This window comes from Pectinophora gossypiella, chromosome 22, assembly GCF_024362695.1.
Source record: "Pectinophora gossypiella chromosome 22, ilPecGoss1.1, whole genome shotgun sequence".
Lineage (NCBI taxonomy): Eukaryota > Metazoa > Arthropoda > Insecta > Lepidoptera > Gelechiidae > Pectinophora > Pectinophora gossypiella.
The window spans coordinates 8,235,073-8,248,795 of NC_065425.1; the positions used below are offsets into that span (position 1 = coordinate 8,235,073).

The 13,723-nt window shown below is 41.7% G+C and overlaps 1 protein-coding gene across 1 annotated transcript in view; it reads left to right on the forward strand.

Annotated features, from left to right (window-relative positions):
* LOC126376987 (disintegrin and metalloproteinase domain-containing protein 19) overlaps positions 1-13,723 on the forward strand; it is a 130,608-nt gene that overhangs the window by 110,757 nt on the left and 6,128 nt on the right. Inside the window, exons 4-16 of the mRNA XM_050024553.1 lie at positions 298-433; positions 821-984; positions 1,651-1,821; positions 2,250-2,419; positions 2,940-3,242; positions 3,578-3,767; positions 4,183-4,326; positions 5,133-5,251; positions 5,763-5,923; positions 6,446-6,543; positions 7,436-7,550; positions 8,581-8,676; positions 9,612-9,741. Of these exons, the coding sequence (XP_049880510.1) occupies positions 298-433; positions 821-984; positions 1,651-1,821; positions 2,250-2,419; positions 2,940-3,242; positions 3,578-3,767; positions 4,183-4,326; positions 5,133-5,251; positions 5,763-5,923; positions 6,446-6,543; positions 7,436-7,550; positions 8,581-8,676; positions 9,612-9,741 (1,997 nt within the window). The remainder of the gene's footprint in view (positions 1-297; positions 434-820; positions 985-1,650; positions 1,822-2,249; positions 2,420-2,939; positions 3,243-3,577; positions 3,768-4,182; positions 4,327-5,132; positions 5,252-5,762; positions 5,924-6,445; positions 6,544-7,435; positions 7,551-8,580; positions 8,677-9,611; positions 9,742-13,723) is intronic.

Below are 13,723 nucleotides of genomic sequence, written 5' to 3' on the forward strand. Positions count from 1 at the left end.
TCGTATATTATCCTTCGGTCTCTATAATCCATTCCTACTTCCTTCAACCCCCTCATCATTTTCCTCCAGTTTACCTTGTCAAAAGCCTTTTCAAGGTCTATAAAAGCCACGCTGGTATCCATGCTTAAATCCAATCTCCTGTCAATTATCAGTCTTAAAGCTAATATTGCTTCTCTTGTACCTTTCTTTTCCCTGAACCCATACTGGTCATCTCCCAGACATCCCTCAGCTTTAGGTCTCAGTCGGTTTAGGGCTTAGGTCTCAGATTCAGTAGTAACTAGCCAATATTTTATCCAGGAACTGGACATATGCCAGTACTCGGGCACGGTGCGAGGCAAACCAGGCTCCTGGGTGGCGGTGTCCACCTGTCACGGGGTCCGCGGGGTCATCCACGACGGGAAGGTCATGCGGTATATTGAACCCGCACAGCATGGTGAGTTTATTGAAGTTGACTTAGATAATGAATGAACTTCAACAGTTCCTGCGGTGAGTCTGTCTTGGGTAATGACACCTTTCTGGCCAAGAACTTAATGCCCTATATGGCAAATCTACAATAAGTCACGTCAAAAATATCAAATCTGCTGACTTACTGACTGACTGATTTATCCTCGCACAGCCCAAACTATTAAATGACACTAGATTTTTTTATTTTTTTTTACAATGGACGCAAGCACTGGAGAAGAATTTACATGTGCTTGTGCAATGTCTCCGAAAACGACGTTAGAATCAAGTGCAAGGAAGGCACCACCAGATGGGAATAATAAATCCCAAGGAGAGATAGAGAGAGAATGAGACAAAGACGTGCGTTATATATTTCCAGGTAACGAAATCACCTCTCACCACTTCCTGTACTCCCACTCGGACCTGAACAAGGAGCACCGCTGCGGGTACGCCGGCAGCATCACCAACAACACCGATTATGATCCCCTGCTGTTGAAGAAACATCTCACCGAGAAGGAGATCCAGAAAAGCAGGGCTGCTAGGGTGAGACTTGATCTTGTATCTCCTTCTTCGTCCAGTTATGATGCACAACAACGTACAGAAAGTTTTATACGTCTTTTATCTTCAACATCAACGTCTTCAGTTGAGTGATATTGGTACTGCATCTATCACGTTAAGCCGTTGGTCCCGGTACTACTTAAGGGTGTAAAGTACGTAGTCGTTACATACATCGTTAAGTTGTACCCGAGACCAACGGCTTACCGTGGCTTCCGAAGCACGGATCATTTTACTTTCAGACATTCGGGTGATCAGCCTGTAATGTCCTAACCAAACTAGGATTAGAGAAGAAGAGAGCACAGAGATTTTTAGAAAGAAAGAAAGAAGGAAAGATAAAATATATATTCGGCATACTTAATATTAATTAACATAATATACTTAGGTAATTAAATTACTTAATAATTATTATACTTAATGCCGAAACCGCTTCAGCTCAGCAAATGTCACGGCCTAGCAGTAGCTAGACTATGACGCTGATTTTCAGCTGCCGCCGGTTGGAGAATCAAAAAACAGTGAAACAAAAAACTGGGCTCTAGAGTCTAAGTTTTCTAAAGTTTTTGTCATATGTCCCCACCGGGATTACAACCCGGGACCTCCGATCCCGGGACCTCCTGATCGTGAGCCCAACGCTATATAATGTCACCTCCACAGTACAAACGCGACACGTTCGACGATACGCAAGTGCGAGGTCCGTACAACTCGAATGCGTTGTCGCGCTACATGGAGCTGGTGCTGGTGGCCGACCACGGCGAATTCCTGGCCAACGGGGACATGCGCACCGTGCATCGCCAGATGAAGGACGTGGCTAACATCATCAACTCGGTGAGTGCTCCCACATAAAACTGAACTGTATTACTTGATGTCTGCGTCAGTTACAGCTACATCACTACACAGCTTTTAAGTTGAATGGGCGAATACAAAGTTATTTTATTCTGACCTTTTGTCTACGCTAATCATCATAACATAAGCTCACAACTATATACCAACTGGGTAAAAATCAATTTCATGTCAAATAAAAATATTGGTTATTTAGAGAAATTGCTTCAACGTGGCCATAAACGCCTCTGTACAGTCATGAGCAATATAATGTACCCACTTTAGGACTCTGTCGCACTAACACATTTGCCATTTAGTGAGACTTACAGTTCAATTTGTCAAAAAAGTTACTGTGACATGGTACCAAAGTGTATACATATTAATGCTCGTGGCCGTACATAGAGTCAAAAGATTCATAATCGTCTCTCTTGCAGGTCTACTCTCCACTAAACATCTTCATAGCACTGGTCGGCGTGGTAGTTTGGAGCGAGCAGGACGAGATACCGCTAGAAGAGAACGGAGATAGAACGTTGACCAATTTCCTGCAGTATAGGAAGACCAGGCTGCTTGCTGAGATCAAGAATGACAACGCGCAGTTGCTTACGTAAGTGGCTTTTTAAGACATAAACAGGGGGGTGTGCATTGCGCACTTACTTTTGTATGCGCAAATGTCAAATAGCAATATTACTTTCTTAGATGAATTGCTTCGATGTGGCCATATTAATCCCCCAGTTTGTATATGTCCCACTGCTGCACAATTTACTATTGCCATTTTTTTTTACTCCCTACTATTTACCTACTTCACTGTTTCACTTTTCAACGATTTTCGATTTTGTTTTCGCATTTAACTATCAGTTTACGTCAACCTTGTAATTATAATTAAAACTACTAAAAAAGTAAGTTAAGTGTTTTATTAGTTTTCGATATTTTTCAGTTGAAACACATACTTTGTATTTGTTAACAATTGAAAATCTAACCGACTTTTTAATATCGGCAATCATTATATTTCCGAAAAAAAAAACGGATTTAAATGTTTATGTTAATCAATTATTAGATTTATCATGTGTCATCATAATTTGAATTTAGAACTAAATAATTTATTGTTATTTCATATTTTTCTACAGCCGTCAAAAATTCCAAGATGGCGTCGTGGGCAAGGCCCTCAAAGGCCCAATTTGCACGTACGAATTCTCCGGCGGTGTTTCGACCAACCATTCCACCGTTATCGGTCTGGTCGCGACCACTATCGCCCATGAAATGGGCCATAATCTGGGCATGGAGCACGATACAGAGGAACAATGTAAATGTCCCGATGAGAAGTGTATCATGAGCCCTTCAAGTACTTCCGTGACGCCTGCGCATTGGTCATCGTGCAGTCTCAAGTCGCTCGCGTTAGCATTCGAACGAGGCATGGATTACTGTCTACGGTAAGTACATATTAGTACGCTTCGTAAGGAAGAAAGTAGTGTAGAAAAGACATAGAGTCATAGACCTCGTATAACAAATAGACAATCAATCTCTGTAAAAAAGTGTCCGAAGCGCATTTTGTCATAAGCGACACTGTACAGCCGATATTGCACTTTATTTGAACAGCCATAACATCTTAATTTTAGGGAACGAACTTATACCATCTACATAACTTAATGTATTCGTACGTATTTACAACACGGTACGGATGCTTTTTTAGAAAAAAAACTCCTTAGCGAATGTGAGTCCATTTGTTTATAATACTCTGTGTCTCTAATACTCTTTTTTTTCATAGCAATAAACCTAAACGCCTTTTCGACTCACCGACCTGCGGTAACGGCTTCGTCGAACCCGGCGAGCAGTGCGACTGCGGCACTATGGCCGACAAGACTGAACGGAACATGTGTCATATGTGCTGTCACCCTGAGACGTGCATGCTGCGACGGAACGCCACTTGCGCCTCCGGAGAGTGCTGCAATCTAGAGGTATGACCTTATGTGCAGTCTTACCTTAGTCACACCCGGACACTCGACACTTAATGTACAGTCTTACCCTAGTCACACCCGGACACTCAACACTTCAAGTACAGTCTTACCCTAGTCACACCCCGGACACTCAACACTTGACGTACAGTCTTATCCTAATCACACCCGGACACTCAACACTTCATGTACAGTCTTACCCTAGTCACACCCGGAAACTCAACATTTCATGTACAGTATTACCTTAGTCACGTCTCTGACACTCTATACAAAAATCTTATTCTTATCGCGAGCGATGAAAATTCCACTTAACGTTAACTCTGAATCATAAGCTAAATCGTCCCCCTCAGTTATCGGTACGGTGCTACTAACACCCTGTATGTATGTATATTTGTATTTATTTCACTTTTTTTTTCAGACGTGCCGGCCCAAGTCAGCGGGCACAGTGTGTCGCTCCGCGGACAAGGAGTGCGACCTGCCGGAGTACTGCACCGGGTACTCGGAGTTCTGTCCCGGGGACGTGCACAAGATGGACTCCACACCCTGCGGGAAGCATGACGAGGTATGTCCAGCAAAAAAAGTCTGACTCGGACGTGTGTTGAACCCGCAGCTCTTGTCAAGCCGGAACGAGCGTGTTAAGCATTACACCACCGGGTCTCTTTCCTATCTATGCGAATTTTTTCGATCTATATCGTCATTACGCCGACGAGGTTTTCTATTTAATTTATTAATCAGATTTGTTTAGTGCTGTTTTACATGAATTGCTTCGATGTGGCCTTTTGGCCCAGGAGACATTTTGAAAAAGGAACCCTTTGCGCACAAAGGACTTTTTGTGGAAATAACTTTTTGATACATTTTGCAATTGGATCTCCTTGCTATCAGAGATATCAAGCGAAAAACTTCTGCTACTGAACGGCCCCATGGTTTTTTGGCGGGAAAGGGAACGGGACTGTTGCTTTCTTCATTGAATAATCTAGATAATTAATACGAAGTTAGTGTTTTGTGGTTAATGGTCGCATTAAGTTAGTCGGAAAACATTCGCGATAGTGTTATTATATCGGCATATTCAATAAACAAAAGTCTATTTTATACCTATCTATTTTCGGTTCGTGCCAACAAGCCGCTTCATAACTCAAAAGTTTATGCGGACTTTTGAGTTAATTCGTTTGGGGTTCGGAGTAGGAGTCTGGCTTAGGTTTCATCGTTCATCGTCACACCTTTCATTAACCATCATAAAGAAAAAAAAACCATAAGACATGGCTGTATGGGCATAGTTCCCTTTGCCTTGCCCTTCGGGAAAAACTAAAACAAAAAAAATAACGTTCCCGTTATTTCTCAAGCGTTCAATATCGTAATTGTACATTCCAGGCGTACTGCGTGGGCGGGTCATGCCGCTCGCACACCGACCAGTGCCGGCTGCTGTGGGGTGTGACCGGGGAGAGTTCACACGAGAAGTGCTACACCAGGAACAATATCCGGGGGAATAAGTGCGTTTACAACATACACAAACACACACACACGCACACACACACGCACACACACACGCACACACGCACTCACACACGTACGCACGCACGTACACACTGATACATGAGATTAAATTTTTTACCGGGTGAGAGCCCTCAGCGCTCCCCATTTGTCCGGCCAAGTAGTTAATGCCATTTGCGGCAAACATAACAGATACTTTATTGCACAAACAGGAAAATACAAAATACAAACCAAAAGAGAAATAGAATTAGTACAATAGGCGGCCTTATTGCTAAGTAGCAATCTCTTCCAGGCAACCTTTAAGTATAGGAGACATTTTATATTTTATTTTAACCCTCTACATTATAATACACAAGTAAGTAGTAGTAGTGTTTATTATACAGAAGTATTATAGTATCAACATGGACCCGGTAATGGCACTGCAACTGGTAGAGAGGACAACATACTTAATTAATAGTCAGTGATACAATTTATACTTATCATTCTATATTTAAATGATGTTCTACGCAGGGAGGGTAACTGCGGCTACGACCGCGTGCGCCAGATATTCTACCCGTGCCAGCCTGCGCATGCGCTGTGCGGCATGCTGCACTGCCGGCACCTCAACGAGCGGCTCGAGTTCGGCATGGAGGCCGTAGCCAACTTATCCGCCGTCTTCATCAACAACAACGGTCAGTACCATCAACAACCACCTCCGTGGTCTATTGGTTGAGCGTTGGGCTCACGATCCGGAGGTCCTGGGTTCAATTCCCGATGAGGACATATCACAAAAATTACTTTGCGACCCTAGTTTGGTTAGGACATTACAGGCTTATCACCTGATTGACCGAAAGTAAGATGAGCCGTGCTTCGGAAAGCACATTAAGCCGTTGGTCCCGGTTACTACTTACTGGTGTAAGTAAGTAGTTGTTACATGAGCCATGTCAGGAGCCTTTGGCGGCTGAATAGTAACCCTGACCCCCTCCACCCCACAACCCACACAGTAGAAGAAGAAGTACCATCAACAATGGTCAGTACCACTGGTACCACCAACTACAGCTCTGTGACACTGTCACGGACTGCGCCATCTACCGCATTTCAGTGTGAACCTTCAGTTCTATGTAAAAGTATTTAAGAATGTAACGCAAAAATCCACAATAGATTATCCGCGTCCGATAGATGTCGTTGTTAAGTTTTTTTTATTTTCCTGCCAGGTACAATAATTCCGTGCCGCACTGCCATCATTGACCTGGGGTTGAGCGACGTGGATCCTGGACTGGTGCCGGATGGAGCCAAGTGTGGAGAGGATATGGTAATGTATTGCATAATACAACTGTTTTACCTTAATAAATGTAGCTTGATTAGGATGAGAGCAGGACAGAGATATAGTATGCGGCTTAGTGTAAAAGAAATTAACGTTCTGGCCGGTTACATTTTGGAATTCATTCTTAATTCAAATCGTAATAAAATACGAAATATTTTGGCTTTCATTCGGTCTCATTCCATACTTGCCGCGGCTCACATCTATCATTTTGTTACGTTATTTTGTGTTTTGTTATTGTTATCCTCCGGTTGATTGAGGGGAGGCCTGTGCCCAGCAGTGGGACGTATATAGGCTGTTTACGTACGTACGTATTGTTATCAATACTATCAAAACCGAAATAAATAAAGTCCTGTTCGTTGCTGTTTATTTCTTATCAAGAACCCTCTTCTCTTACTGGTTTACCGCCCGCGATACTGGCGCCCAGCGAGGGTTTCCCTGATACTGGCCCCAGCGTAGGTGGCCGTGATACTGGCGCCCAGTGTGGGTGCCCGCGATACTGGCGCCCAGCGTGGGTGCCCGCGATACTGGCGCCCAGGGTGGGGGCCCGCGATACTAGCGCCCAAGGTGGGTGCCCGCTATACTGGCACCCAGCGTGGGTGCCTGCGATACTGGCGCCCAGCGTGGGTGCCCGCGGTACTGGCGCCTAGCGTGGGTGCCCGTGATACTGGCGCCCCGCGTATGTGCCCGGGATACTGGCGCCCAGCGTGGGTCTCCCAGCTTGGGTGCCTGGGTGCTAATACCATCGCTCAAGGATCAGGGTGATTGTTACGTTCTGAAACTATCCTTTTGAAAGCTGTAAAACTATAATAAAATTATGTTCGTCTGCCAGAATGTGCAGCAATATTTGTGCATGTATTGTACAACGTGGTGGTTGCCACAGATGTGCTACAAGCAGCGCTGCGTGTCGGTGGAGGCGGTGCGCGCGGAGCTGGCCGCGCGGGACTCGTCCGTGTGCCCGAGCCACTGCAGCGGACACGGGATATGCAACTCTGAAGGTACGGGGCATAGATAAAGATAAAGATTTTTATTGTGCATAAATTTAGGTACAGTTATAGATAATAGTTGCAGTTAGAGTTGCAAATTACGTCTTACAATTTTTTTTAGAATAAGCAATATGTATAGACCTATAACTCCGTCCCATCCCATCCTCTTAGTGTATCAAAAGCCTCAAACGTGCGAATGTACTCACAGACTAATACTATTACTAAAATAGTGTAAATAGCAGAACAGATTTGATCTTCTCTTCTTCTTTTCTTCTACCCTGGTGTCAGTGTTACTATTGACCCGTCAAAGGCCTTTGACATGACTCATGTGACGACTACTTACATACATAATTGATAATAGTCATAATAGTGATTTGATAATAGTCTAGCGACTGAAACGAGAAATTAATAAATAAACGAACGCTAACTCTTCGCCCCGCACCAATTCGTATCAGGAGCCGACCTCACCCATTCTGGGTCTTACTTTAGTCTAGGATGGCGAGTAATGGGAAGCGCTGAAGACTCCCCCGGTAATATATGAAGCGGGTATGTACGGTCACGAGCATTGATATGTATACACTTTGGTACCATGTCACATTAACTTTTTTGACAAATTGAACTGTAAGTCTCACTAAATGTCAAATATGTTAGTGCGGCAGAGTCCTAAAGTGGGTGCATTATATTGCTCATGACTGTATGAACGAAGCGAACGAACATCATTAAAGGCCTCGGTTCTGTGTCCAACATTTCTTAAATTTATATTATCTGAAGCGTGTATTTTTACACGTATCTGTTACGTCCCACCTGTCACGTGGTTGTACGAATCAGTTCATTTTTTATGTGTTAGACCATTATAGACGGCGATACAGCTCACCTATCACGTTGGTCTAATAGAAAGCTCGGTGAGGCGTGGGTAATTAGTTCATCTTGGGATCCATCCATGTCTGGCGACCCCATTAGGATATAGACGTGAGCTCATGTTATGTTGCGTAATTGATAAGTAAGTCGATGTTATATGTATAAATATGAATGTTCCCCTCAGGCCACTGCCACTGCGAGCCAGGCTTCGCCCCGCCGGACTGCGCGCTGCCTGGCGCCGGCGGCTCCTACGATTCCGGGCCCGCCACCGACCCCAGCGGTAACAATACACTTATACAATACAGAACAATATAGAACGGCAACTCTCCGCTCCCCACCAGCGGCCGAGCTAGCTTTACCCCACCCCCCCTCGAACATAGTTTAGTGTAGGATTGTATGGCGTCAGACGTCAAACACACAGATGCGCGTGTACGATATTGTCAATGTGTAGTGTTTGTGTAAAACGGGGTTGTTTGTATGAAGTGTGCGGGATGTGCTTAAAATAAACATACATACACAGGTCCGGGTTCGATTCCCGATGGGGGCATTGTCGTAATCACTTTGTGAGACTGTCCTTTGTTTGGTAAGGACATTACAGGCTTGAATCACCTGATTGTCCGAAAAAGTAAGATGATTTCGTGTTTCGGAAGGCACGCTAAGCGGTTGGTCCCGGGCTACTAGCCCAAACACCTCTACCAACCCGAAGTGTGGTGGAGTATGCTCCATACCCCCTCTGGTCGATTGGGGGGAGGCCTGTGCCCAGCAGCGAGACGTGTATAGGCTGCATGTTTATGTATGTCTAACTCTTGACATAAATCGTCAACCTAATTACTGTCAAATAATACTCCTGCAAATACTTAAAGAGAAATTGATCATTACGTAACAATGATGTGTACTGTGTCGTGCACAGCGTTCACAGAGAGCAATCCCAGCCGTCGCGGCACGGCACCCTACCTACGTGGAAAGACGTACGGCTACTAGTCAAAGCCCTCGATATAAGTCTCACCGTAGATGCCGTGCAGAGCCTGCTGGTCGCATTTCAAGATGGCGGCGGGCCCGCAGCAGCGCCATCTAGCGAACAACATGATTATTGCGATGATAATTTACTAGACTGCAATTACTGATATTCTTCAACGTTGCTCCGGTAGATGGCGCGAACTTACATCTCTATGAGATTTGAAACAAATAGCTCAATGCATATTTTTCCTTTCACAGTGCAAAGAAACTTCATGGTGGCGATGTACGTCATCTTCCTGGGCATCGTGCCGTCGATCCTGCTCGTCCTGTTCCTGTTCTACTACTCGCGCCACTCCATGGCACCATTCTGGAAGAAGCCGAGGAAATCGTACGTAACCTCACTCTTCTCCACCAACAGCAATACCAGTAACACCAAGCACAAAAGCTTCTTCACCAAATTCCCTAGAATCTCCAAGAATACTACTTCAGTTAGACACTTACTAAGTTTCAAATTAAGTAACAAATTAACTAAAGAAAGAACAGAGAGAGAAGACAGTCCGTATTATGATACTGTAGCCGAAATTGATGATAGAAAGGAGGAAAATGCACCCACGAAAAACGATCAACCGTTGCACTATAAAATACTTCATCTGACAGACAAAACTCAGAAAAAACCTCTCAAAAAGCCAGACAAGAAACTCACGAAAGACGATATAATTGTTACGAATAAAACTGATCTGCCAAAGCCACCCGTAGCCCAAAAGCCTTTGATGACCAAGCAAAATGATTTAAGTACGGTTTTGAATAAAAATCTAGACGTGACTAAAAAAGTCCTTGAAACTCCACCACCTCAAATAAAACCTAAGCCTAATTTGCCGAAAGATAAACCCACAGTGGTGATAGTAAAGAAAGGTTTAGCGTCTACTACCAATGAAATGCTCTCCCAGGAGGATATAAGCGGAAGACCACAGATGTACAATATAAAAGATAGTGGGCTTTACTCCACCGTCTCTGGGAAAAGTGTCAAAGTTCATGGGTTTAAAAAATAAAGTAAAAATGCTGTGGTTTTGATGTCGCGTCTTTTGGATTATAGATTTTGCTCATGATGGCTAAGCTTCTCCCACTGTTAAACCTAAGTAAGTTTAGGTTAGCTTAGCTCGCGGTCAGCAAGCGGCATAACTACACTCCATTTTGTTCCATTGCGAGTTGATGTAGAAACGCCCAAACTCTACTCAATTTAAGTAAAGTTCTTTTTAAATATTTTTATTGGTTTAAAATTTTTAAAATGACTCGTTTAATTTAAACTACGTAGAAGGAATCATAATAGTCAGTAAATCTAAATTGACATTTGTTTTTTTTTATTGGCAAAATATTGCTGCTATATTTCTCTACCTTTTCTTTGCGGTTTTTCGCCCTGGCCAATAAAACGAACGAAAAAGAAAAAAAACAATATGGCAACAATATTTTGCTAGGACTATTTCTCTTAGTTTAATATTATCCTGTTAGCACCTCAAAGATAATAAAATAAATAAAAATATACATCGTGAAGAAACCCACATTCCCGAGAAATGCATTTTCGGAGGTATGTGACCTAACCTGTATTGGGCTGGTTTACCTTTCGCGGGTTGGAAGGTCAGACAGGCAGTCGCTTCTGTAAGAAACCGGATCTGTCAAATCTTCAGGTTAGGTAAGCGCACCCTGTGAAATAAAAATATACCTAAAAGATGTCGCATATCTCTCTCCGTTCTTTTCGTCTAATGTATTGTATTGTAGATTACACAATTATATTTTACTATTTCTTTTTTTTTTAATTGTCTGTCTGTAAAAAAAGATAAAGTAAAAGATCTGTGATGGATGAGTTCTAAAAACATTCCAGCTTTTACTAAAGCCATATTTTTTTTCATTGTTAAGGTTACTGACCAACTATTTCACATTTATTTAAAAATAAGAATAATTATAATCGAATTTATTCTAGTAGGTAGTAGTAGTAAGATTTGTTGTTTGCTCAGTAATTATTTAAATATACTCTTTTCTTTCTACTAACTGATAATATGGGTACGAATCGAAAATGAAGAAATGTAACAACTTTGACTTAAGCTACGCGTCCATTTGAGCAGAATTGGAAAAAACGCCACATTAAAGCAAATCATCTAGAGAAGAATCAATATTGCTATTTGACATTTGTTTGCCTTGCGCACTTACTTTTACATGCGAAAATGTCAAAGTGTAATATTGCTTTTTCGGTGAATTGTTTATAAGTAAGGCCTTTTTAACCTCCCCGGTTTGACTAAATGGAATAGATTGTGGTTTGGATAGATGACTAGTTTACATTTAGTCAAGTGTACACTTCAACTTGATGGTTGATGGTAAGGCTGACAGATGAAGAAGGACGTACACTGACCAAATTGGAGATGTCCTTAGATTTTTTTTAGTACGACCTGCTCAAAACCGGCGTGCGTGTATGAAACGATTGATGAATGTGGAGGAAGCAAGAGAAGTGTGTCAGGATCGAAGCAAATGGAATTCCATAACAAATGCAAAAGCAAATGCTTACCCCGGTGGGAAATAGGCGTGATTTTATGTATGTATGTACACTTCAACTGATCAGTGGGTAGGTAGGTCCGTATGAAGCCAGCGTGTTTATTTACAAGCGTGGATTTGCCGATCTCTAGATCACAGTTTTGTTTTCAACAAATCAACAAAAAGATCTTACACTTCGTGTGCTCCAAATACGCTCAAGTGGGCGCACAGCTTTACTTCGCTTGGTCCCACTTGCGAATGATCTCAAAAAATATTTTATAATGGACTGAATTTAAATTCTTGTTATCATTCCTTCTCTTTCCGCTTCACCGAACAACCGCATGGGGCCACAACCGGGCCATGTCTTAGTAATGAATACGCAAAATAACAGATAAATGGGTAAATAAAAGATATTTTTCTGAAAAAAATAACTACTAAATAATAAATTATCCTCGTGTCGTCAATTTGGATTTTAAAGTGACTATTTACGTATATGCGGTTGTTCCGAAACAGATTTGATGTGATTTTTTGTAATGTAGTTGTTTGATTGTGAATGTTGGCTTTGTTTGTACTGAGAAATGTAAACACAAAAATCAATTAGTGCATGTTCTCCACACACTTTAAAACATCTGTAAAAATGGTTAAGGCATAACAACATATCATATCATATCCCAATGGGGTAGTCAGAGGTACATCCATCGCAAGATGAACTAAGTACCCACACCTCACCGAGCTCTCTGTTAGACCAACGTAGATAGGTGGTGAGCCGTATCGCCGTCTATTATGGTCTAAATAAAAAAATGATGTTTATAGGTACTTATATTTCTTAAAACGAAGAATTACAATGACTGTAGAACAGAGATACAGTAAGACACGACAGATAGGTGTCTCTTTCGCACTAATGGTTTACCAGCTTAATACGAAAGAGACAAAAGATATGTCGATCTAATCAGACGTTTTAAGAAGTATAGGTATGTTGTATATACAATATTTAATGTTTTTGTGAATACATTTCGTACACAGATATATGTAGCACTACGTAGTTCTGAACATAACATTATTTTATACCTTACTTAATTTTACGTATGTAGATTTTGAAAATTAAACTTTATGATTATAATAACACGATGTTTTTGCAGTTCTTCCGACTTCCTGTACCACACTACATTGCACAAGTATATTGGATAAGGTGTCCACCGATGCCTCTTGAAATTTTCTGAAATTAATGTAAAAAAATGAGTTGTCTAAGGCTTTAAAAAGCCTGTTTTATAAAAGTTTAAATGATTGGTTGATTTAACTTGTTGTAGTGTGGGACTCCTCTATTAATATATTCCACGGTGCTGCCATTTTTTTTTATGTGTTACATTCTTTATATTCCAAACTACTTACATAAAGTTGTTTTTTATCTTGTCATAAAGTTGTCGTCATAAAGAAACTTATTTTTTATTGTAAAAACTGGCAACACTGAATGTTAAGTTCACAGTTTGCCGCTTGGTGCACAGTTTGGTGAGTGGTTTTGGGTTTTGATTCCGGTGCTAACAACGCATGTTTGCATGTTATATTAACATTTTTTTTGTTCTGATTTAGTTTGCCAAAATCTTATTTATGTCAACATACAATTTAAAAGCAAATATCTATAAATAAAAACACCCGAAACGTCGCGACAAGGCGAAATATCCAACAAGCAAAGTTTTCTCATTGAATGGCCACACTGACTCTTTGGGAAATAAATAGCAGCGGGGCCCGGATTGTCCAAAACTTCTATGACACGCATTGAAAGACCCTTAAATTATAATTAGTTAAATTAAAATATAGATTTATTGGAGAAATAACAAACACATATCTTATAA